Here is a 27,890-nt window from a genome sequence, read left to right on the forward strand (position 1 = left end):
ATTTAATTTTTGCGTCACTTCGTTGTTAACACATTTGCTGCCAAAGGTGGATGTCTATTGTTGTCAATGGCAGGTGATTTGTTATTTTTAGGGTACTTACAGGTCACTTTCTGTTGATTTTGGGTCACTTGTTCTTCATTTTGGGGCATTCCGGGTTCACTTCCTGTTAATTTCAGGTCACTTTGTTGTTGATTTTGGGTCATTTTTTTTGATGATTTGGGGGGATTCTCTGGTCACTTCCAGAGTTGGGTAGTAACGCGATACATGCACGCCTGTTACATTTACTTGAGTAACTTTTTGATAAAAATGTACTCCTAAGAGTGGTTTTACTAAGCTATACTTTTTACTTGAGTAGATTTGTAAAGAAAACATGCTACTTTTACTCTGCTACTTTGGGCTACACAAGAGTCGTTGGATTTTTAAAATCTTTATTCTATATATTCATTTTTTCTTTTCTTTTTTTTGCCAGCAATGCTAAGAGTAGTCACGTGTCTGGTGTATTACCGGGGTATCTTTACAGATTCCACCAATGAGACGTCGCAACAATAGTCACATGACTCCATTATCATATTAACAATCAGACACAAGCTTGCCGTCCTATGTTCACGCAACCCTGTTCAATAATGTGGTGTCTTTAACGCACCGTAAAAAATGAAGCATTTGATATAGAGCGCTGCCCTCAACATGACTCAAAAGCGCAGATTTTAACCTCTCTCCCAGTTTTTATTTGGCACCGATTGACCACGGAAAACGGGAGAATGATCCTTTTAATTTCAAAATAGAAATTATGAAGGAACGCTTCACTATTCCAACCGGGAACTATTTTCTTCACCAGAGGGCAGTCATGCTCTTTGGACGAATAATGCTTCATTTTTTTTTTTTTTTTTTTTCTCTCGTCGAAATTCAATTATTTTTATTATCTTATTTTCTGTGTATTTCTTTGGCTTAATGTGGTTATGTAATGGGTTATTGTACAATATCATTATAACAACAGTCCATATAGATAATTTTGTGTTCAGAAAAAAAATACCATTGTTTAAAAAAAATATTTTGCCTTGCAAAAGTATTCGGCCCCCTTGAACCTTGCAACCTTTCGCCACATTTCAGGGTCCAAACATAAAGATATAAAATTTTAATTTTTTGCCAAGAATCAACAACAAGTGGGACACAATCGTGAAGCGGAACAAAATTTATTGGATAATTTAAACTTTTTTAACAAATAAAAAACTGAAAAGTGGGGCGTGCAATATTATTCGGCCCCTTTACTTTCAGTGCAGCAAACTCACTCCAGAAGTTCAGTGAGGATCTCTGAATGATCCAGTGTTGTTCCTTAATGACCGATGATGATAGATAGAATCCACCTGTGTGTAATCAAGTCTCCGTATAAATGCACCTGCTCTGTGATAGTGTCAGGGTTCTGTTTAAAGTGCAGAGAGCATTATGAAAACCAAGGAACACACCAGGCAGGTCCGAGATACTGTTGTGGAGAAGTTTAAAGCCGGATTTGGATACAAAAAGATTTCCCAAGCTTTAAACATCTCAAGGAGCACTGCGCAAGCCATCATATTGAAATGGAAGGAGCATCAGACCACTGCAAATCTACCAAGAGGCCCATGATCACTCTGGATGAACTGCAGAGATCTACAGCTGAGGTGGGAGAGTCTGTCCATAGGACAACAATCAGTCGTATACTGCACAAATCTGGCCTTTATGGACGAGTGGCAAGAAGAAAGCCATTCCTCAAAGATATCCATAAAAAGTCTCGTTTAAAGTTTGCCACAAGCCACCTGGGAGACACACCAAACATGTGGAAGAAGGTGCTCTGGTCAGATGAAACCAAAATTGAACTTTTTGGCAACAATGCAAAACGATATGTTTGGCGTAAAAGCAACACAGCTCATCCCCCTGAACACACCATCCCCACTGTCAAACATGGTGGTGGCAGCATCATGGTTTGGGCCTGCTTTTCTTCAGCAGGGACAGGGAAGATGGTTAAAATTGACGGGAAGATGGATGCAGCCAAATACAGGAACATTCTGGAAGAAAACCTGTTGGTATCTGCACAAGACCTGCGACTGGGTCGGAGATTTATCTTCCAACAGGACAATGATCCAAAACATAAAGCCAAATCTACAATGGAATGGTTAAAAAATAAATGTATCCAGGTGTTAGAATGGCCAAGTCAAAGTCCAGACCTGAATCCAATCGAGAATCTGTGGAAAGAGCTGAAGACTGCTGTTCACAAACACTCTCCATCCAACCTCACTGAGCTCGAGCTGTTTTGCAAGGAAGAATGGGCAAGAATGTCAGTCTCTCGATGTGCAAAACTGATAGAAACATACCCCAAGCGACTTGCAGCTGTAATTGGAGCAAAAGGTGGCGCTACAAAGTATTAACTCAAGGGGGCCGAATAATATTGCACGCCCCACTTTTCAGTTTTTTATTTGTTAAAAAAGTTGAAATTATCCAATAAATTTTGTTCCACTTCACGATTGTGTCCCACTTGTTGTTTATTCTTGACAAAAAATTAAAATTTTATATCTTTATGTTTGAAGCCTGAAATGTGGCGAAAGGTTGCAAGGTTCAAGGGGGCCGAATACTTTTGCAAGGCACTGTATGTATCCAACAAAAAAAAGATAAGCAGTTACTCATAATGTTAATCATTACTTGAGTATTCTTTTCACCAAATACTTTTTTACTTGTATTTGAGTACATTTTTTGGATGACTAATTTTACTTTTACTTCAGTAATATTATTTTAAAGTGACGCCACTCTTACTTGAATAAAAAATTTTAGCTACTCTAACCACCTCTGGTCACTTCCTTTACATTTTGGATCACTTCCTGTTAATTTTGAGGCAATTTGTGGTCAAAACTAAGTAATAATGACCAATAGAAAGTTTTTGCAGGTTTGAGTTGAAAATCACCAGGAGTGAATGGGAAAAAAAATTACGGGAATTTTTATGAGGAGGTTTTTGTCAAATTTTGGCAGAACTGTATGTTTTTGCCAAAAAATGTTTGAGAATGATTATTTGGGGGATTTTTAAAGTGTAAATTATGTAAAGAACAATCATGTAGTACAAGTAGCATTTTGAACATTTGAAATTCTTAATGCTTTTGCTATTGGAAATGGATGGGGCAAAAAAATAAATAAATAAAAATGTTTTTGCGTAACCGTGAACGATACGGGTGAAATCGAAAGAGCCTGCGTTACTTGCGTTTGCTTTGCAAGCAGATAAGAGTCAACGCGTTGAGAGATTCCAGAGTCGACGCTGAATGCGACCGCTCGGCGCTTGATGGTTGATTGCGAGAAAAATGTCAACACTGCGACTGACTTTTTTTTCTGTCAAAAGCGTAGCTGCCCGGGCAAGCCCCAGGTAGGAGGGGAGAAGGGGAAGTTGGCTCCGATTTGCTTGTGCAGCTGTTTGTAATTGGGAATGCCGCGGATAAAAAAGTTCATTAATCTTCCTTAAAAGGTAATTTGCTAACTTAAAGACTATACAGCATAGCAATAATCACATGCTGCTCATGCATTTCTTTTTTTTTTTTTTTTATTCAGGCAGCATTCCCATGAAGCTTAGTAAATCTATTAGTGGCGATTAGTTGCTAACTTTTATGTTAATTCATTTGACGCTCTCGGGTGAATCTGGATGAAAATGGACATACAGCGGGGCAAATAAGTATTTAGTCAACCACCAATTGTGCAAGTTTTCCTACTTGAAAAGATTATAGAGGCCTGTAATTGTCAACATGGGTAAGTCTCAACCATGAGAGACAGAATGTGGACAAAAACAGAAAGTCACATTCTTTGATTTTTAAAGAATTTATTTCCAAATTAGAGAGAAAATAAGTATTTGGTCACGTACAAACAAGCAAGATTTCTGGCTGTCAAAGAGGTCTAACTTCTTCTAACGAGGTCTAATGAGGCTCCATTCGTTACCTGTGTTAAAGGCACCCGTTTTAACTCATTATCGGTATAAAAGACACCTGTCCACCCTCTCAGTCAGTCACACTCCAAACTCCACTATGGCCAAGACCAAAGAGCTGTCGAAGGACACCAGCGACAAAATTGTAGACCTGCACCAAGCTGGGAAGACTGAATCTGCAATTGGTAAAACGCTTGGTGTAAAGAAATCAGCTGTGGGAGCAATTATTAGAAAATGAAAGACATACAAGACCACTGATAATCTCCCTCTATCTGGGCCTCCATGCAAGATCTCACATCGTGGCGTCAAAATGATAACAAGAATACTGAATTGCATCCGAAGAACACCATACCCACTGTGAAGCATGGGGGTGGAAACATCATGCTTTGGGGCTGTTTTTCTGCGAAGGGACCAGGACGACTGATCTGTTTAAAGGAAAGAATGAATGGGGCCATGTATCGAGAGATTTTGAGTGAAAATCTCCTTCCATCAAGGGCATCCAGCAAGAAGATGAGACGTGGCTGGGTCTTTCAGCATGACAATGATCCCAAACACACAGCCAGGGCAACAAAGGAGTGGCTTCGTAAGAAGCATTTCAAGGTCCTGGAGTGGGCTAGCCAGTCTTCAGATCTCAACCCCATAGAAAATCTGTGGAGGGAGTTGAAAGTCCGTGTTGCCCAACGACAGCCCCAAAACATCACTGCTCTAGAGGAGATCTGCATAGAGGAATGGGCCAAAATACCAGCAACAGTGTGTGAAAAGCTAGTGAAGAGTTACAGAAAATGTTTGGCCTCCGTTATTGCCAACAAAGGGTACATAAAGTATTGAGATGAACTTTTGGTCTTGACCAAATACTTATTTTCCACCATGATTTGCAAATAAATTCTTTAAAAATCAAACAACGTGATTTTCTGTTTTTTTTCCACATTCTGTCTGTTTACCCATGTTGACAATTACAGTCCTCTCTAATATTTTCAAGTGGGAGAACTTGCACAATTAGTGGTTGACTAAATACTTATTTGCTCCACTGTATCTTAGATTCCGTTGTAATGAACATGCAAGGTGGCGGCCAGTTTATAAAATTTAACTGCGAGGCTGGCAGTGAATGAACGAACTTTTGCTGCCAGCCAAAAGCTACATGATAAAGATTAGACGTCCAATCGTTTGGGATCCAATCATCCTTCTGCTGTGAACTGAAATGAGTTTCTAACTGGTAGACATCCAATCCACTTGAAGTCGGAATGTGCCAGCGAATGAACCTTTGTACAGTATATTAGCATTAGCAGCCAATGAATGAAGCAGTTTCTGACCGAGGCATGATATCAATGACTTTATATCCAAGAGACCATGCGGTAATTTTGTATTGTAAGGAATAAAATGTACGTATATTAGTCTGTTAAAAAACATGGTATCGGAACAGTATCTGCATCACAGCCAGCTATTGGAATCAATAATGGGAGTCAAAAATATGGTTTCAGAAAAAGACTACTCAAGCCCGGCAACACTCTCTAGGGGGATCGAGGGGCGTATCCACAAGCGTGGCACAGGGTACAACTTCGACCCACAGTCGCCACCGATGAAAACAAACGATCAAGAAGCTCCGGCCAATTTCAAATTTACAGCCATCAATATATAATAATAATACTGATAATAATACTATAAAATATATTGTATGAAGCCAAGTTTCTCTATATTAGTTTGTAAATGTCACTTGTGCCTTTATTTATTTATTTATTTATTTATTTATTTATTTATTTATTTATTTTTTAAACCTGTCCTGTTCAGCTGTTTGACACAGAGAATGGAAGTCTAAGTGCCCGGATTCTGAACAGTTTTAATGTTTCACATGGAGAGTCTGACATACTCCCATTGTGATCCTTCAAAATACCTTTTTATTATGACAAATATGCAGCCCATCCCTCCTCCCGCCGCCCAGCAAAGGAGCCACCGCCCCCACCCCCGGGACCCAGGGTGGTCCTCCTTGGTGTGTGGTGCATTAAAAACAGGGGGGAGTCGGGCTGCCTTTAGATACGATTTCTTAGCAAACTGATTCAATATGTATACACATCTGCCACATGTTGACGCTAGGGGTGTAACAACTAATTCATGGGGCTTAATATATTGAACATGAGTCGAGCAAAAAATATAAAAATGATTTTTGGCATGCCGTTATGTTAAAAAAAAAAAGTTTTTTATTCAAAAAATTGTCAAACACATAAAAACTTTTTTTTTTTTGCGTTAAGTAAATTGACAGATTTTGTTAAATGTCTTCATCATTTTGCATTAAATCGATCGGAGGCCTTTGAATCGAATCGTCGCAGAATATCCTATCGTTGTCCAAAGAATACCACCAAGAAATATTTGCCACCCTAAAAAATTCCTGCCCCCGTCTCGACACCCCATACATATTTTTTAGATCCGCCCCTGGTTCCAACGCTAATCCAGTCATCCTCAATATTCTAACGAGTGCAATTGTAGCTCTCGCACAGACACAATGCCTTTGAGAACATGCTGTTCTCTTTAAAACATATAAGCGAATACAACTACCGTTCCGCCCCTAATGCGCTAATATGCCACGAAGGCGGTGTGAAAGGGGCCACAGAGGATATGAAAATCTAACGACACCCGAGGGCGACTCCTGGCCAAACACACGTGGGCCATAGACGAACAAACTGGCAATAAATCTCATTCATTAGCAGCTTATTTGTGATGTCGCATGATGTTTTTTTGCGCAGGGATGCCTGCAGGCCGGCTGCAGGTGTTTGGCATTTATACGATCACGACGGCGAGGAGATGATTTGCATTCAATGCGGTCTGGGAGCTGAAAATCGGACAAGATAAACGGCATCATCTTGTTCTTTTGAGGACTTTATTGCTTAATGCTAATTACGTTTCGGTTTATGTCAATGTCATTGCTTGCAGTGGCGGGTGGTCCATTAATGAAATTTCATTTAGCCATTGTATTCCAAAACGGCCAACCATCTTGAGCATATTGCATCTTGAGGCTTTTTTTGTGGGTCTACTCATGCTGAATGGGCCCACCAATATTCATGTTGTTCAAAGAAACTGGCTTAGAGGGCTGATTTTTTTTTAGATGACCTATAAAATTAATCAACGACTCTTTGAATGAACACTTCACACCAAAATGGCCAACCCCCTTGTTCAGTATCACTTCTTGATTTTTGTAGATTTACTTAAAAATAATGGACCCACCAAATTTAATTAAATTTCTCAGTGAAATGTGGCGAGACAGCGACAACCAAAAGTGGTATTTGCCATGTGGCAAAATGGATTTTGCCATGTGGTATTTTTTTTGCCATGTGGCAAAATGGATTTTGACATGGGGCATTTTTTGGGGGTATGTGGCAAAATGGATTTTGGTTTGTGGCATTTGGGGGGGGGGGTATGTGGCATTTTTGGAGGTTTATGTCAGTTTTGCAGGCCATGCACGTCCATGCCATTGACGGCTATACACGTCCAAATTTTCCAATAATTTTAAATGACAGAAAAAAATGTGTGGCTGTCATTTTTGACCATGCACTTTACATTAGAGTGCATTGACATTCAACTGGCACCCAAGTCAGGCTATGCCATTGACGGCTATGCACGTCCAAATTTTCCATTCATTTTAAATGGCAGAAAAACATGTGTGACTGTGATTTTTGGCACTCCACTTACCGTTAAAGCACATTGACATACAACTGAAACCCAAGTCAGGCTATGCCATTGACGGCTATGCAAGTACAAATTCTTGTTAAATGGCAGAAAAACATGTGGCTGTGATTTGTGTGACCACACACTTTACTTTACAGCGCATTGACATTGAACTGGCACCCAAGTCAATGTGCTGTAATACCAACCCCCCCACACCCCCCAAAAAAAGATAAATGAGACAAACCACAATCCATTTTGCCACATAGCAAAAAAAAAATGCCACATGATAAAATCAGTTTTGCCACATGGCAAGAAAAATGCCACATGGCAAAGAAAAAATGCCACATGGCAAAATTCATTTTGTCACATGAGAAAAAAAATCCCACATGGCAAAATTCATTTTGCTACATGACAAAAAAAAAAAATGCCACATGGCAAAATCCATTTTGCCTCATGGCAAATACCACTTTTGGTTCTTGGCCCTGCTGGAGATGTGATTCAGGGGCTGATTTTTTTTAAAAGAAAAAAGTCACAAACAAATTTTAGTTCAAGTTATATTCCAGTTGAAAAAACTTGGTAAATATTTTGAGGCGGACGTCAATTACTCATAAATTTGCGCTATTCTCGTCAAGCCTTTGTCCTAGCTATTAGCAAAGGTTTACTCACTGTGTCAGGAATTTGAACTTTATACTTACTTTCTCAACACAGTATTGCTATTATTCTCACTGAGCGATTGTGTTAAATGAGCCTTGTATTGGCGGCTGGTAATAACTCATAGTGCATAATTATCATTTCATCTCAGCGCACTGTACAAACGGCGGCGGTTTGGAGTGTGAAGCGCATCCAAAGACTTTTAACCTCGTGCCAGGCAGCTGACACGAGCTGGCATTTACACAGATGGTGCACACAATAAAACGCTTTTCAACAAATCGGACTGCATTTTTATATTCAGAAACCTGCTCCTAAATTTGAAGTTTGTGAATATTTGGAGATGAAATGTCATTGCTTCTCGTTAAAGGCACTAGATGTCTAATTACAGAAAGTGACGCATGGTAGAGTCAGCGGAGAAACCCCATGGATTTCTCCAGAAATTGTATCATCTAGTGACTGTATGCTTTTATAAATTATAATTTTAAAAAGCATTTTTTATCACAAGAACACCATAAACATTTTTAGGGTTAATTTGCGTTTGGTTGAATGGATTAATGGCGCATTAGTATTTAAAAGAATCCTATGTTAGATTGGTGGCCAAAAATGGTACTGCAACCAGGATCAAAATATTGAAGAGCAGTTGGAGCAGTTGTTGTAGCAGCATCATGCTGCCTTCATATGCGCCAGGAAAGATGATCTTTACCACTTGCTAATCTTGTTTTAGCAAAAAAAAAAAAAAAAAAAAAAAACATAGCAACCACGGACTTCATTTTGGTTTGTTGCATGGGCAAAACGGTTTTAGACCTACAGTGGTATGAAAAAGTATCTGAACCTTTTGGAATTTCTCACATTTCTGCATAAAATCACCATTAAAAGTGATCTGATCCTTTTCAAAATCACACAGATGAAAAAAACTCTGCTTTAACTAAAACCACCCGAACATTTATAGGTTTTCATATTTTAATGAGGATATTATGCAAACAATGACAGAAGGGGGAAAGATAAGTAAGTGAACCATCACATTGAATATTTTGTGCCCTTTGGCAGCAGAAACCAGATGCTTCCTTTAACTGCAGATCAGTCTGGCACATCGATCAGGACTAATCTTGGCCAAGTCTTCTCTACAAAACTGCTGTAGTTCAGTCAGATTCCTGGGATGTCTGCCATGAATCGCTGTCATTAGGTCATACCACAGCCTCTCAGTGGGGTTCAAGTCTGGACTTTGACTTGGCCACTCCAGAATGTGTATTTTGTTCTTCTGAAACCATTCTGAAGTTGATTTACTTCTGTGTTTTGGATCATTGTCTTGCAGCATCCATCTGTCTGACAGATAGCCTTAGGTTTTCCTGCAAAACTTTTCAATTTATTCTTCCATTAATGATTGCAAGTTGTCCAGGCCCCGAGGCAGCAAAACAGACCAAAATCGTGAAGCTCCCTCCACCATGCTTCACGGTGGGGATGAGGTGTTGATGTTGGTGAGCTGTTCCATTTCTCCTCCACACATGACGTTGTGTGTTACTCCCAAACAATTCAACTTTGGCAACACTTCTGTGGAGTGTCCAAGTGCCTTTTTAACATTACATGAGCGACAATGTTTTCTTTAGACAGCACTGGCTTCCTCCGTGGAGTCCTCCCATGAACACCATTCTTGGCCATAGTTTTACATATAGTTGAGATATTGGACTGTGCCAGTGATTTCTGTAAGTCTTTAGCAAACACTCTAGCGTTCTTTTATACCTCTCTGACTATTCTGCACTGGCGTCATCTTTGGTGGATGGCCACTCCTTAGGAGAGAAGCAACAGTGCCAAACTCTCTCCAAACTTCTCTGACTATTGATTGATGAACATCCAGACTTTTAGAAATGGTTTTGTATCCTTTCCCAGCTTTATACAAATCAACAATCCTCGATCACAGGTCTTCAGACAGCTCTTTTGATCGAGGCATGATGCACATCAGACAATCCTTACCAGGTGTGTGTTTTGTAGTGGGCCGGGCTGCTTTAAACATCTCATCAGTGATTGGGTACATACCTGACTTAAATTGTTTGGTAAGATTCGTTTCAATTGCTCTTCAAGTCTCCTTAGGCAGAGGGTTCACTTACTTATTTTTCCCCCCATTCTGTCATTCTTTCTATGCCATCCTCATTAAAATAAGAAAACCTATAAATGTTTGGGTGGTTTTAGTAAAAGCAGACTGTTTTTTTCATCTGTCTGATTTTGACAAAGATCAGATCACATTTGATGGTGATTTTATGCAGAAATGTGAGAAATTCCAAAAGGTTCAGATACTTTTTCATAGCACTGTATTAATTTGTCAATCAATTCATGCATTCTCGAGCATTTAGATGCAAGAAAATGCATCAAGATACAAAGAGTAGGTTTTTGTTTGTAACTCAAATACACGGTTTAAAAAATAAGCGTTTTCTAAATGTGAACACTACGTTATGACGTCTGGCGTCAAAAAAGTGCAAATTGACGATAATTCTTTTCAAAAATTGTAGTTTCCTTACTTTCATGACTTTTTGTTTGTGCTGACATTTTTTTGAAAAGAAACTCGGGTATCAAAATAAAATCCCAGTTCTCCAGTAGAAAATACAACTTTAGGCGGTGTTTACGTGGAATTTTCAACTCAATGGGTATTTACCGTAATTACAACACCATATGAAGGCAGCATGAGTTCAAGTAGTCAAAAGATTCCCGATTTCTGGAAATCTGGTTGCAGACACAGAATTTAAACTCGTAATTGGCTGATTGGTGGAGGAAGAGACATCCGTCATAAACACAAAATCAAAAGAATATCAACTTTCATACGGGCTGACAATCGACTTTTGAAATGAGAAAAACTAAGCTTTACCATTAGAACCATATCTGCAAAAACATACCTAATGTGTAGTGAAATATTACGGCCGTTTAATGAATAATTGAAGTGCATTTCTTACCTATGGCTCCTTTAAAGTGCATGTGACACAAAAAAGCATGTTTATTTTATAATACACGCAGCATTTTATGCTCCTGAATGATATGGACCATTTGGATGTGTGTGGAAGCGATCGCTATATGTATTTAGTTTTTCGAATCCCGCGCCATGAAAATGAGTGACTTCCGGCTTCGGTCTTGCATTGAGGAGGAGGGCGCTGAGACGTGTATGGTTGAAGGCGTCCTCTTCACTAAACAGCCGTACTGTTGTGTATGAGGACTAAGGATTCAGCTGATTTTGCGGATTAATACGTTTATTTTTCGCATCACGCCAGCCAAACGGCTGCAGAAAAATCTTGCTTTATGAGGGAGAGGCGTGTGCGCATTTTTGGAGTTTCAAAAGGTTCCCATTCACCGTGGATATTGGCCAAGCCATGCTACTGTGGGACCATTGGACTTACGAGGAAGTGAGTAAACATCTTGTTTTGTATTATGTCAAATATTAATACAGCAATTACAAAGTAAACAACACAAACTTTATTTAAATAAAGGACTACTTACGTTTGATCATTGATAGGCATATAAAAAGCTCTCCTCAAGCACATTAGCTGCACGTTAGCTGCACAACAACTGCAGCCGCGCTCCTCCGGGGAACGAACTGTAAATTGCTCTCCGCCGGGCGCTTTGACGATCCACGAAGACAATCGACAACACAGTCGTCATGTCAAATAATCCGGGCTAGTTATGTGTGATTTTCCACTTCGAAGACTTTGAAACATCACTCGGTTCGGGTTAGCATGTCGGCTAGCTGTCACGCCTCTTGGTTTGTTTACATTCTCCGAAGCCGGGGAAGGGAAATGACATATGTCCGATTTAGGTGTCATAACATATCATTCGGGAGGTGCGACAGTAAAGGGGAAGTCGACAGTTTTGACCATTATGGAGTAATTTTGCCATGTCGTCCTGAATAAGTGCATTTTTATTATTTCATATTCCATTTAGCACAAGACTGTTATTTGTCATGACCATGCCATTTATTTAGCAATTGGGGAAAATACTTGGACAAAAAGAATATCCTGTAAAAATATTGAAGTAAAGAGACAGAAACAATGACATTTTGCAGCTCTCTTCGTCGCGTTTTCCTTGTGAATAGTTCCCCCTCGACGGGGTGACTGGTCCTTCTCAAGCCATTTATTTAGCTATTGGGGAAAAATACTTGGATAAAAAGAATATCCTGTAAAAATATTGGAGAGACTGAAACAATGACATTTTGCGGCTCTCTTCGTCGCGTTTTCCTCGTTCTGAATAATTCCCCCGCAATGGGCTGAATAGTAAAACTGATGAGCCCAGTCTCCCGCTGACGTCATCCACCTGTTGGGGACGCTCGAGCCCTATAATGGTAGGCTTGGCTAACCGGCAGATTACAAGACTAATTTCTCATCATCTGCGCTTTGCTAAATTGTTGTATATAGTCGAATCGTCTCAAAATATGATTCTAATTCACATAATAATGCTATTTAAGACTTTTTTTCTCCTGTCGTATGCTCTTTAAGATATACATATATTTTTAAAAACAAGAAAAAAAGGAGCGTTAATTCTCCAAAGCTGGGAAACACTCATGATTTTTAATAGAAAAGTGTCTCCAAACATGTCTTTTTGGACAGGCCTTTTTTTTTTTTTTTACCCGATTTGTGGAAAGCACGTCAGAAATCACCTTCATATATCAGGACCACATACACCCGTGTGTAGCAATCAGGTTTAATTGAGGGCATTTCCTGTGTTTGCTGTTGATCTTGGAGAGATATTTTCCATGACATTGTGATGACACTTTGACAGCTAACCTCTCTCAGCAGCGCGCACGCAAACACAGTTGGTCTACAGTATACATCTTGAGAAAAACAAACTCAACGCTGCAGGGGGTCTTTCCCTGACATTGTCCCGTTTCCGTGGCAATTTAGCCGCCTCGAGGACGTTTGCGTGTGAAGGTCGTGCATAGTCGTCAGAATTTGTTGAGGATCTGTAATTCTTTCGGTGCCATTTACGATGACATACGATTGATCATGTTATCCTTCTGCTAGATTTTGTTACTACATTCCAATCCATCCACTTCAAATGAATTGGACGTCTACTTGTGACAAACTATCTTAGTGAACTAGTAGTTTACAGTTTTGATAGTCAATTTAGAGACACTGTTGGCCTAAAAATCATCCATAGCCTCTGTTTTGAGCCTCTTAATAGCAAATATTTTCATTTTTCAAATGCTTTTATTTTGTAATTTAAAAAGAATTATGAAAAAAACAATACATGCTCTTCACATTAGTTTTTCATTATTTATTTATTTATTTATTCTATTTTTGTGCTTTAATTTGTTTTCTTTATTTAAAAAAGAAAAACCTGTAAACAAACTTGGTGTATTCAGTAGAGATGTGATCGGGTCCGATCACGTCATTTTCAAAGTATCGGAATCGGCAAAAAACATATTGGACATGCCTTTGTTTAATATACTGTATATATACATATTTTAATTAAATCGTTTTCTAATTGTATTTAACGTTACAGACATAATATGTTACACTCATCCAGAGTCTTTAGTTTAGGCTTAAGGTAGGGTTATCAAATTTATCCCGATAACGGCGGTAATTAATTTTAAAAAAAATGTATCACGTTCAAATATTTAATGCATGCACTGCACAACCCACTCACGCATTGTCGCACTCAATCTGTAATGGTGCCGTTTTACCTATATAGAGAGCTATAAAGCAGTGTAAAATGAGTAGAGTGAACTTTGGCAGCCTTTGGAGCCTTTTTTTAATTGGCTATAGCCTTACAACCCCTCTCCCTACGATTAGAAATATCGTGGGAAGCAATGTGGGGAAGCAAAGTAGCAATTGATCTTTTTCTTAACACCCTATGTTATTTCCTAACGCAGAGAAGATATATCAATTGGTAGCACTACGCACAGTCATGGTTGCACTTCCCATCACGCATTTGGGCATGGCTACAGTATGATTTACTGAAAGCTCAACGAATACACTAGATGGCAATATTTAGTCACAATATACAAAGTCACACGTCTTTCTATCCGTGGATCCCTCTCACAGAAAGAATGTTAATAATATAAATGCCATCTTAAGGATTTATTGTCATAATAAACAAATGCAGTACTTATGTACTGTATGTTGAATGTATATATTCGTCCGAGTTTTATTCATTTTTTTCTCAATGCATTGCCAAAATGTATATGATCGGGAAAAATTATCGGGAATGATTGGAATTGAATCGGGAGCAAAAAAAAAAGCAATCAGATTGGGAAATATCGGGATCAGCAGATACTCAATTTAAAATGATCGAGATCGGATCGGGAGCAAAAAAACGTGATCAGAACAACCCTAGTATACAGTATATGTGTTATATATACAGTGAGGAGCAGAGGTATTTGCACCTCTTGTGATTTTGCAAGTTCACCTACTTAGAAAATAGGTAGAGTTCTGAAATTTCAATCCTAGTTGCATTTCCACTTATAGACATATTCTAAGTACAGTTGTGGTCAAAAGTTTACATACACTTGTGAAGAACATAATGTCATGGCTCTCTTGAGTTTCCAGTTATTTCTACAACTCTGATTTTTCTCTGATAGAGTGATTGGAACAGATACTTCTTTGTCACAAAAAACATTCATGAAGTTTGGTTCTTTTATAACTTTATTATGGGTGAACAGAAAAAAGTGATCAAATCTGCTGGGTCAAAAATATACATACAGCAGCGCTAATATTTGGTAACATGTCCCTTGGCCATTTTCACTTCAATTAGGCGCTTTTGGTAGCCATCCACAAGCTTCTGGCAAGCGTCTGGTTATATCTTTGACCACTCCTCTTGACAGAATTGGTGCAGTTCAGTTAAATTTGATGGCGTTCTGACATGGACTTGTTTCTTCAGCATTGTCCACAAGTTCTCAATGGGGTTTAAGTCAGGACTTTGGGAAGGCCATTCAAAAACCTTAACTCTAGCCTGATATAGCCATTCCATTACCACTTTTAATGTGTGTTTGGGGTCATTGTCCTGTTGGAGCACCTAACTGCGCCCAAGACCCAATCTTCGGGCTGATGACGTTAGGTTATCTTGAAGAATTTGAAGGTACTCCTCCTTCTTCATTATCCCATTTACTCTCTGTAAAGCACCAGTTCCATTGGCAGCAAAACAGCCCCACAGCATAATACTACCACCACTGTGCTTGACGGTAGGCATGGTGTACTTGGGATTAAAGGCCTCACCTTTTCTCCTCCAAACATATTGCTGGGCATTGTGGCCAAACAGCTCGATTTTTGTTTCGTCTGACCACAGAACTTTCCTCCAGAAGGTCTTATCTTTGTCCATGTGATCAGCAGCAAACTTCAGTCGAGCCTTAAGGTGCCGCTTTTGGAGCAAGGGCTTCCTTCTTGCACGGCAGCCTCTCAGTCCATGGAGATGCAAAACACACTTGACTGTGGACACTGACACCTGTGTTCCAGCAGCTTCTAATTCTTGGCAGATCTGCTTTTTGGTGATTCTCGGTTGAATCTTCGCCCTCCTGACCAACTTTCTCTCAGCAGCAGGTGATAGCTTGCGTTTTCTTCCTGATCGTGGCAGTGACAAAACAGTGCCATGCACTTTATACTTACAAACAATTGTTTGCACTGTTGCTCTTGGGACCTACAGCTGCTTTGAAATGGCTCCAAGTGACTTTCCTGACTTGTTCAAGTCAATAATCACTCACAAGAAATTGCTAATTCGTGTTGCTGTATGTATCTTTTTGACCCAGCAGATTTAATCACTTTTTCTGTTAACCCATAATAAAGTCATAAAAGAACCAAACTTCATGAATGTTTTTTGTAACAAAGAAGTATCTGTTCCAATCACTCTATCGGAGAAAAATCTGAGTTGTAGAAATAACTGGAAACTCAAGAGAGCCATGACATTATGTTCTTCACAAGTGTATGTAAACTTTTGACCACAACTGTATTTGTACCCCTGAGAATCAGCAATAGTTATGACACTCAGATTTGTCAGTCTACAGTAAAAAAAGTCCACCTTGACCCCTTGAGTAACCACCAACCCATCACCCATTGGAGCTTATTATTGTCACCTGTGCACCCCGCAGTGAGTCATAATCTAACTGCTACCATGGGCAAGACCAGAGAGCTTTCAAAAGACACCAGAGAAAAAATAGTTGAGCTCCACAAAGCTGGAAACGGCTATGGGACGATTGGAAAGCAGCTTGGTGAGAATAAATCAAACAGTTTCATCAATTGTTAGAAAATGGCCAAGGCTAAACATGACTGATAATCGACCTCGGATTGTAAAATCTCTCCTCGTGGGGCATCACTCACGATGAAAAAAGTGAGGGCTCAGTCTGCAACTACACGGCTGGAGCTGCTCAATGACGTGAAGAGAGCTGGATGCACAGTTTCAAAGGCTACTGTTAGTAGAACACTATGGTGCAATGGTTTAAAATCATGAATTGCTCAGAAGGTTCCCCAGTACATGTGAAGGACAGTCTGAAATTTGCCAGGGACCATCTGAATGATGCAGAGGGGTCATGGGAGAAAGTCATGTGGTCAGATGAGGCCAAAGAAGATTTTGGTGCAAATTTTACTCATTGTGTGTTGAGGAAAAAGAAGGATTGTTACAATCCCAAGAACACCATCCCCACTGTGAAGTATGGGAGCGGAAACCTCATGCTTTTGGGCTGCTTTTCAGCAAAGGGGACAGGACGACAGTAAACCAGAGAATAAAAGGAGCAGAGGATGAAATATTAGCACTGATTTTCTCAGGGTAAAAATACTTACGAACCCCAGTAAATTACAAATAAACTATTGAAAAATAATACAATGGGCGTTCTGGATTGTTTTTTTAACCTTGTGTGTCTATAAGTGGAAATGCATCTGTGATTGAAATTTCAGACCTCTATCTATTTTCTAAGTGGGTGAACTTGCAAAATCACAAGGGTTGCAAATACATCTGCTCCTCACTAATGTATATATATATTAGAGCTGAAACGAATACTCGAGCAACTCGAGTAACTCGAGTTTAAAAACTGATCCGAGTAATTTTATTCACCTCGAGTAATCGTTTATTTTGACAGCTCTAAGCATCACGTTTCGCTCGGACTACTTTTAATGCGGGACAACGCGCTGACGTCACGTGCGTAGAGGAAGAAGCAATAAAAAAATATAAAAAACATTTCCGCAGCCGACAGCCGCTCCAAACTACGCCGACGTTGCTAAAAACTAGCCCGCGTGATGTTAAGTTGGTAGCAGGTAGCATCTGAGGAGTCTCATAGAGATCACATGTATGTTGAACTAGATGCAATATGATAGACTTGGCCGCGTCTGGGCAGCGGTAATAAACAGCGGCCATCTTAAAGCAGTAGAGCGCTAAGCGCTAATAAAGAGCGCTAAGCGCTAAAAAATAAGATTAACGTTACTGTCTGAGTCACTAGCTCACGCAACGTTAGCCCTGCGGAGGGCTAGGTTTCTATTAATTATGACCACTTTCGATGCGTGGCTAACGTGTCTTACATACAGGCTTTAACATAACATAGCTTTGTGGAGTGATAAGGGTGTAAAATAAAAACTCAATGATGCTAACTATCAATTTTAGCTTAGTAGTCATTGCTGGATAAAGCAGCAAGTAGCACTGGTCCCTAATGTGCTCCAATACAGCCTGTATCATACATTTATCTTGAACACTGCAAAAACACAAAATCCTATCAGGACTTACAGTTTAGAGTAGCGTAAAACTTAACTAGAACTTAAAAATGGCTTGACACAAATAGAAATTCAATTGAAACAGGTGGGAAAAAATCCTAACTTTTAAGTGATGTGTGTTATCAAGCGTAATGGCATTTTTAGGTATAAATATATATATATATATTAATAAGATCTAAAGGTTTTTTGAGTGAAAGCAGTGAATTTGTCTTTTTTTTTAATTCTAGTTACATCTGAGATGCAATTGTTGGCTGTTTTCAACAATATACATCGAAAATAAAGACATTGATTGACTGAAGATGGTTCAAGATTAGATGAAATGTCTTGTTTTCTCATGTATATTTATAATTGCTCTTCACCTAAAAATATATTTGTTTTATCCGATTACTCGATTAATCGATAGAATTTTCAGTCGATTACTCGATTACTAAAATATTCGATAGCTGCAGCCCTAATATATATATATATATATAATTTTTTTTTTAAATAAATGTGCAGCTTTTCCACTTCAAATGGCTTGGACGTCGATCATGTAAATAATATTGCAAGCATTTTGCATTTTCTCGAACTCATTAATGGCATTTCCATGTATTCCAATAGGGTAAGATGATTTAAGACGCAAACGATTTGAGTTACAAGTACGAAATTGAACTGTAAAGTGCACCACTGTATTTTTTTCATTGAGTATTTTTTTCTTCATGAGTTGTTAGAAAAATAGAGTCAAGAGTAGAGTCAGAGGTTTCGAAATGCTACATCACGTAACTGAATTGTCTCTATAAACTTTACTGTCATGATCTGAACGCTCTTTTGCTTTGTTTGTGCATCAAAATGGATTGAACGTCTACCACTGCCAATGGCAATGGAATTAGGTCATTCCTATATTTTGGCAAGGGGTTCGATTTTAAAGGTTCCTCTTGTAAAGATAAGAATCAGGTACATTTTAATTGTCAAGTTGACTGTAACATCTGCCCCCAAACCTGCCTGGACCTGCTCAATGCAAAAAGTATCCACCTGACATCGGCTTGTTTTCCCTCAGTCTTCTCCGCCCCCAAAAAATCCACGCTGTCGCGTTCCAAAGGAGCAAAGCGACCGGAGAAAACGTGTGGCGACAGCGAGGCAAGAAAGAGAAGACATTTCGAACAAGAGTGTTGTTGATCTTCACGGCTTCGTGGAGGGTGTGATTTTTTTTTGGCTGTCTCGGCGATTACCACGCCAAGGTGCGTGTGTTGAAATGCTCCGTCGCAGAATACAACTTCAAAGCCGAGAGAGAACGTCTTTGTTGAGCAGCAAGATGGAACACGGCTTTTCATAAAAATAAAAAAAAGTATCAATGACAGGCGTGATCACACAGTAGATGACTGTTAAATACAGTGTTGATGTCATATAATTGCTCCTAATGATACCATCTCAAAACTCTGCTCTCATCGCACTTCCAGGACGTGAAAACTTGACGACAACCAAATTAACATTGTGAGTGCTTTGAGTGTTATGGTTGAACTTTAACCTAACGTGTAGGTTGAACATTATTTTTCAGAAAGAGCAGACGGAGATGGAGCTGGAATATACTAGTATTGTTTGAATGTTAAAATATCTCTAATACACCCTCTCCCCCTTGATGACCCCCACCAACCAGACATTCACCTAGGGGTGCCCGTTTATACTCATCGCACCCGGGTCATGTTCATATTTGTTCCGGCACTGTATATTATACAAAATTGAGATTTTTCTGGTCAGGTCGCCAGTTAGTCCTAGTCCAAGTCCGGAGGAAACATTTACCTATATATGACGCCGTGCTGGTGCAGAAACATGAGCGCTGATGTGACTTCAGCGGCGTAGAATCGCGAGCGGGCCTCGTCGAACTTCCTGGACCGCTGGATCTGGAACATGAGGTCGCCTCCATTCACATACTCCATCACAAAAAAGAGGCGGTCCTACATGGCGGGAAATGACAACATTAGCTCTTGTTGACACAAAGCATTGAAGTAATCAATGTTCTCGGTGTGCCGTGAAATTTAATTACTTGCTGCTATCGGACCGCCGATGGCAGCGAGTAAGTAAATTTCATGGCACACCGAGACAAACAATGCACAATAAATTTTTCGATTAAATTTATACATAGTTCTATACATTTTTTTTTTTTTATTATTTCAATTTATATTTATTTATTCATTTCAAGTTGTGTTTAATTTTTAAGTAAATGGGAAATACATTTTTATATTTTGATCGCTGCTCGCCTACATTTATTGATTTCACTCATTTTCCGAGCAACTTATCCTCACGAGGGTCACGGGGGTGCTGGAGTCTATCCCAGCTAGCCATGCACTGTAGGCGGGGGTACACCCTGAATCAGTTGCCAGCCGATTGCAGGGCACAAGGAGACGAACAATCATTCACGCACAGTCCTACCTAGGGACAATTTAGAATTTTAGAGTATATACTGCCAATGGGTTTTCCCATTGGCAGTGTATCAAATACTTGTTCTCCCCACTGTATATATATATTAAATATATATATATATATATATATATATATATATATATATGTACGATCAGCCTACAATGTAGGAGGAAACTTGAGTACCCGGAGAAAACCCCCACACACACACACACCCACACCCACACACACACGGGGAAAACATGCAGACTACAGAGGAAGGCCAGAGCCTGGGATTGAACCCTTGGTCTCAGAACTGTGAGGCTGTTGTTCTAGCCACTCGGCCACTGTGCTGCTTTATTGATTTCAATCATGTTTTTTTTACGCATTTATACATGAAGATTTTTTTTTTATTTTTTTTTTTTATACACTTCTTTTAATTTGATATTTTTATTTATTGCCGTTTTATTTTCAGTTTTTTATTCATTCATATCAACATTTATCTAAAAATACTATTATTTCAATTTTTATTTGTCTGTTTTAGTCATTTCAAAATCATTCATCATTCAAAAGTCATTTACAAAATGTGTTTTTTTTGTATTTCAATCTGTTTTTTTTTTGTTTTGTTTTTTTGTAGTTTTCCACCCATTTGTTTTACCCATCGTTCACTCACTGCCACCTCTCCAAGTCAATCGAATTGGACGTCTATAAATAAGTACATTTCACACCACAGAGATAAAGAATAAACTGCTTACTAGTTAATAACATAATGACTTCTGCATTGTTTTGTTCGTATCATCATACAACTAAAAACAAACCGATTTAGACTCAATAAATTGCTGAATTTGAGCGACAGGAGACCACAATAATCCAATCCCGCCACACCCGTGTGACACCCTTCCTGCAACTCACACACACACATGCATTGCACAATACAGTCCTGCACCCTGCCAGCTCTGTTTTCTGAAATTGGACCTTCCTGAATTCCAGCTTTCTTCGTATAGGAAGTCGATGTGTGTGCGTGTGTGATATAAAAAGCAGTGTATATAAAGAGCCAGGAAAGACTCCAAGCTACTCCAAGTGTACTTCTGTATGAGAACCACAAGCTAATCAATTAAGACTAGTGTTGCACAAACACAGATTTTGGCTCCCGATTCAGATTCTATGTGTGACTGATGCCAGTACCATATTAAAAAAAAAATATATATATATATATATATATATATATACGTATATATTATTAAAAAAAAAAATTTAAACAGCAAAACCCTATCTGGAGGTGAGAGCACGCGAGAGCAGAATTACAGACGCCATGACTTTAACGAGATATTATCGCGTACTTACCTTGTTTCAATCCAAAAACTCCATGTAGCATGTATCACTGAGTTTCAAGACACAGTTGTGAATGGCCACAGCTGGACTTTTTTGGGATTTAATGGGTGAAACGTGGTAGCATAACAAGGGTTGCGATGCAGAAATCAAGGAGTGGTCACGATTTTCTTTTTCATATATTTACCCTTGTAAACATTTTTTATCAATTTTTCTTTGGTTAGATCCATTATTTATCATCTAACATATCGGAGAAAATGTGACAGTAACAAAAAAAATTCAATTAAGCGATAGTTATGAGGTAGATATCCATGACTTTTTTGCAGACACCATTATTTTTCATCGTGACGAAATTTGTTTAAAATATGCGAGTAAATAATTTTTGAAAGTCTTTTTTTTTTTTTTTTTTGACGAAATATTAGACATCAATTAATGGTTCAAAGCTAAAAATGACAGACATTTTGAATGATAAAAATAATTAATTACCTTCGTTTTATGGCTAAACAAAAGCAGTTGCGCGACGTCTGTAAACAGGGGTTTCTGGGGTAAAACGGACAAATTAAAAATAGTTTGGGGGCTTAATGCGCCATGGATCTGCTATGGCAGCATATAGACATATAGTTCTGACAAACACAACCGTTGTTCTGGCTTAAAATACAGCAGTTTATTTTAAAGAGGAGTGCATGAGCAGAAACTGCTTTTTCAGTCTTGTCTGTGTTTTCCGCCATACTAGTATATATATACAGTGCTGCTCAAAAGTTTGTGAACCCCCTCAACATTTTGGAATTTTCTATTATTTCAACCTGATTTCCTAATCAATCAATTCAGTAGTTTTTTTTTTGTTTTTTTAACAGTTGTGTTGTCGAGACTAAATTAAAAAGAGTTTTCATCAACTGATGTAGGTGCAAAATTGAACTGTTTGGTCACAACCAAAACCGCCATGTCTGGCGAAAAGTCAACACTGCATACCACCAAAAGAACCTTCTCCCAACAGTGAAGCATGGAGGTGGGAATGTCAAGATCTGGGCTTGCTTTTCATCCTCAGGACCTGGACATTTCCACATAGTCCAGGGAATCATGAATTCTGAGGAATATTGTCAAATCCTAGAACATAACCTGACGCCATCTGTTTTGAAGTTAAAGCTTGGCAGAAGGTGGATCATGCAACATGATAATGATCCAAAGCATTCCAGCAATACAACCAAGGAATGGCTGAAAAAGAAGAAGATTCGTGTTCTGGACTGGCCCAGTCAAAGTCCTGACCTAAATCCCATTGAAATGCTGTGGCGGGACCTGAAGCGAGCAGTTCATGCCAGACGCCCATCAAACCTCTCTCAACTGACTGCGTTCTGCAAGGAAGAATGGGCAAAAATCCCCCAAAGTAGATGTGAGAGGCTGATTAGTCGCTACAGAAACCGTTTGGTTGAGGTAATCTCTGCAAAAGGAGGCGCAATATCCTATTAACTGAAGGGGTTCACATACTTTTGCACACATGATATCTGAGTTTTTCTTAAATCAACCACTTTTGTTAAATAAAGAATGACAATATAACTATTTCTTTTGTTTCAGTCCATTATTTGGAATGTCAGTATTGTGGATTTGGGTATAACTTAACATTTAATAAGGTTATTTTAGTTTTTTTTTACAAAAAATCTGACCATCGCTGTGGGGTTCACAAACTTTCGAGCAGCACTGTATATATATATATATATATATATATATATATATATATATATATACATATACATATATATACAGTGGGGAGAACAAGTATTTGATACACTGCCAATGGGTTTTCCCATTGTGAGTATCAAATGCTTGTTCTCCCCACTGTATATACAGTTGTGGTCAAAAGTTTACATACACTTGTGAAGAACATAATGTCATGGCTCTCTTGAGTTTCCAGTTATTTCTACAACTCTGATTTTTCTCTGATAGAGTGATTGGAACAGATACTTCTTTGTCACAAAAGCATTCATGAAGTTTGGTTCTTTTATGACTTTATTATGGGTGAACAGAAAAAAGCGATCAAATCTGCTGGGTCAAAAATATACATACAGCAGCGCTAATATTTGGTAACATGTCCCTTGGCCATTTTCACTTCAATTAGGCGCTTTTGGTAGCCATCCACAAGCTTCTGGCAAGCTTCTGGTTGAATCTTTGACCACTCCTCTTGACAGAATTGGTGCAGTTCAGTTAAATTTCATGGTTTTCTGACATGGACTTGTTTCTTCAGCATTGTGCACAAGTTCTCAATGGGGTTTAAGTCAGGACTTTGGGAAGGCCATTCAAAAACCTCAATTCTAGCCATATTTAGCCATTCCATTACCACTTTTGGTGTGTGTTTGGGGTCATTGTCCTATTGGAACACCCAACTGCGCCCAAGACCCAATCTTCGGGCTGATGACGTTAGGTTATCTTGAAGAATTTGAAGGTAATCCTCCTTCTTCATTATCCCATTTACTCTCTGTAAAGCACCAGTTCCATTGGCAGCAAAACAGCCCCACAGCATAATACTACCACCACCGTGCTTGACGGTAGGCATGGTGTACTTTGGGTTAAAGGCTTCTAATTCTTGGCAGATCTGCTTTTTGGTGATTCTCGGTTGAATCTTCACCCTCCTGACCAATTTTCTCTCAGTACCAGGTGATAGCTTGCGTTTTCTTCCTGATCGTGGCAGTGACAAAACAGTGCCATGCACTTTATACTTACAAACAATTGTTTGCACTGTTGCTCTTGGGACCTGCAGCTGCTTTGAAATGGCTCTAAGTGACTTTCCTGACTTGTTCAAGTCAATGATTCGCTTTTTCAGATCCATGTATGTATATTTTTGACCCAGCAGATTTGATCACTTTTTCTGTACACACTAGTGGCACTAGGGGCAGTAACCCCCAAGCTGGGTGCATGGCTCCAACAGATACCAGGAACAACGTCCGACGTCTCCATTCAGAAGAACGCAATCCTAGGGACAGCTAAGATCCTGCGCAGGGCCCTCAAGCTCCCAGGTCTCTGGTAGAGGACCCGAGCTTGAAAGGAGAGACCATACCGCCCGGGTGGGCGAGACGACAATTAAAAAAAATTTTTTTTTATATTAGGGCTGTCAAAATTATCACGTTCACGGGCGGTAATTATTTAAATTAATCATGTTAAAATATTTGACGCATTTAACGCACATGCCCCCGCTCAAACAGATGTGTGTGTGTGTGCACAGTGTAATGTCCACTTGTTACTTGTGTTTTTTGGTGTTTTATCACCCTCTGCTGTCGCTTGGGTGCGACTGATTTTATGGGTTTCAGCACCACATGAGCATTGTGTAATTATTGACATCAACAATGGCGAGCTACTAGTTTATTTTTTGATTGACAATTTTATGAATTTTATTAAAACAAAAACATTAAGAGGGGTTTTAATATAAAATTTCTATAACTTGAACTAACATTTATCTTTTAAGAACTACAAGTCTTTCTATCCATGGATCGCTTTAACAGAATGTTAATAATGTTAATGCCATCTTGTTGATTTATTCTTATAATAAACAAATACAGTACTCATGTACCGTATGTTGAATGTATATATCCGTCTTGTGTCTTATCTTTCCATTCCAACAATAATTTACAGAAAAATATGGCATATTTTATAGATGGTTTGAATTGCGATTAATTACGATTAATTAATTTTTAAGCTGTAATTAAATCGATTATAAATTTAAATCTTTTGACAGCCCTAATATATATAACTAAATTAGTGAATACTCACTTGAATTCAAAGTAATTGCGTACATGGCTCGGTCTTACACAGCTCCTGATACCGATTCTGTGTGTTATTAACTGATGCCGATGGTGTACCGATACCATATATTTTTTTTAATTATATATACATATAAAATATAAATAATACTAAATTATTACACTCTTTTGAATGCTAAGTAAGTGCAAACATGGCTTGGTCAGCCACTGCTTATTTCACTGTCTGCCACTGACAGCGTTAGACGTCCATTCCATTCGAAGTGGAAGTTCTAGCAGCGAATGATCGTTTGCTGCCAGCCCTCCCACTTTGAATGGATTGGACATCAACTAGTGATAAACTCATTTCAATCCACTGCAGAGGCATGGAAACCTTTTATTGTCGATCTACCAACATGGTCGCCTTAAGGTATGTTGGTAGGTTGACATTCCCATCAAAGTCAATGCATTGACGTTAAAATTAAGTCATAACTACCTTATTTCTCAATTGAAGATTATTTTATCAATGTCAAAGCATCTGCTATTTACTCAGTGGCTCCCATTGACGTTAATAGCAGTCCATCCATTTGAACGGACATCTACAAGTGATAATCTCAATGAAATTCACATCAGGATGATGAGCGGACGCCATACGATTGGATGTCTAGCATCATCTTTTCACAGCGCTGTGTGTCATGGCGGCCATATTGGATAGGGAGACCAACAATTTTAACTAGATTTCGAAAATTACATTTCTTAGTACTTGCCGATACCAATGACATCATTTTAGTGCCGTATCGGTACGGATATGTACGGTGTACACTGTAAATTGTTTAAATGTTTAAATTCGGGCTGCCTTGATTAATCGACAACTAATCAACTTTCAGCTTTATTGAAAGGTTGTTGAATGACGAGTTTTTGAGCCTCTTAACTCTTTCAGTGCCACTGACAATGACAGACGTCTAATCATGTGGGATCCAATCATCTTTCTCCTGTAAAATTAAATGTGTCACTACTAGACATTGTAAAAAAAATGCCATGACTTTGGCTTTATCGAGTACGATTATTTTTTTAAAGGATAAAATTGTGATCCAACGTTACCCTGGCCGAAATCATCTCGGCGGGATGAGCGCTAACAGTTGGCCACGTTCCGATAAAAATAGGGCAGCAATTCCACATTTTTGTTTTTGTTTGACACGAGGTCACATGACACATTTTTGATTGTGCGGCTGCCAAGTGACCTCAGCGAGCTGGCTTTGTACTCCATGCCAAATTGGATTTCACTGCTTTTAACTCTTCCTCATAATTTAAATAATCATATAAACAATATGAATATTTGTGCAGCAGGAAGTTGTTTATGTACATTTTAATGACACTCTCGGAAATGTTTATTCGCGTTTAATTGGGCGGCTCCTGAAGTCGGGAATGGGGAGCGCATTTAAACAAACTATTTCCACTTCCTGCTTTTAAAGACACACAATACACACAGAGAGGAGAAACCAATCGTTCTGACAGATGTGCGCCTCTTGCGCGGGTTGGTGACGATGAGTGTCACCATAGCAACTAATGGGACAATTTGACCAAGTAAAGAAACAACACAGGTCAACAAAGGTGGTAGAAAATGGAGGTTTTTCATAAATTGTTCCAATGGATGGATGCTATTCATTGATTCAAAAAGGGGTTCAAATTCTCAAATTCAAAAACTATAATAGCTACCATCATTTTTATTTCATTTCTTTATTATTTGGCGGGGGGGGGGGGGTTTAAAGTCAATCATCAAATGTACATTTAAGGTCGCCGTGATTTGCGATCTCTACTAGCTGATATTCCTGTTGCACAGACATGCTCGAATAACTCAGTTTATTCACATACGGGTCACGAATCCACTCATTCGCACTTCGTGGGTCTTTAGTGATTGGGAAGTAGCATTGATTTTGTTTTCTTCGAGGTTGTAGTAGTTGTAGTTGTAATCTTCTGGCTCGTCAGGTGCAGTTTTCCCCGTAAAAAAATCTGTCCAAAGATGTCTGTTTTTCAGTCATTCTAGTGTGGGGTCTAATTATTTCCGGGAACAAATGTGATGCTCCCGCCCTACGTCATCTATCATTATCGAGGACAAGCGCACATAGATATGGCGGAAAAAACTCAGGTGACTTCCGCTCTGAGACCCCCAATTTAGCCAACTTTCAAAATTGTCCGATATGCATGTGTGATACATTATTGGAAAATTTAAAATCTCAATTTTCTGGGGGAAGAAAAATTTTGAGCAGGAGGCCATTTTAAAAAAAAAAATTTTTTCAAACAACAAAACCCTATCTGGAGGTGAGAGCACGCGAGAACAGAATTACAGAAGCCATGACTTTAACGAGATATTATCGTGTACTTACTTTGTTTTGATCCAAAAACTCCATGTAGCATGTATCACTGAGTGTAAAGACACAGCTGTGAATGGCCACAGTTGGATTTTTGGGGGATTTTTGGGGTGAAACATGGTAATATAACAAGGGTCGCGATGCAGAAATCGCAGACATCAAGGAGTAGTCGAGATTTTCTTTTTCATATATTTACGTTTTTTTT

The 27,890-nt window shown here is 38.9% G+C and overlaps 1 protein-coding gene across 1 annotated transcript in view; it reads right to left on the bottom strand.

The window, feature by feature from the left end:
* Positions 1-27,890, bottom strand: part of LOC130922623 (protein kinase C epsilon type-like) — a 72,550-nt gene that overhangs the window by 5,360 nt on the left and 39,300 nt on the right. Inside the window, exon 11 of the mRNA XM_057847507.1 lies at positions 19,669-19,823. Within this exon, the coding sequence (XP_057703490.1) occupies positions 19,669-19,823 (155 nt within the window). The remainder of the gene's footprint in view (positions 1-19,668; positions 19,824-27,890) is intronic.

This window comes from Corythoichthys intestinalis, chromosome 10, assembly GCF_030265065.1.
Source record: "Corythoichthys intestinalis isolate RoL2023-P3 chromosome 10, ASM3026506v1, whole genome shotgun sequence".
NCBI lineage: Eukaryota > Metazoa > Chordata > Actinopteri > Syngnathiformes > Syngnathidae > Corythoichthys > Corythoichthys intestinalis.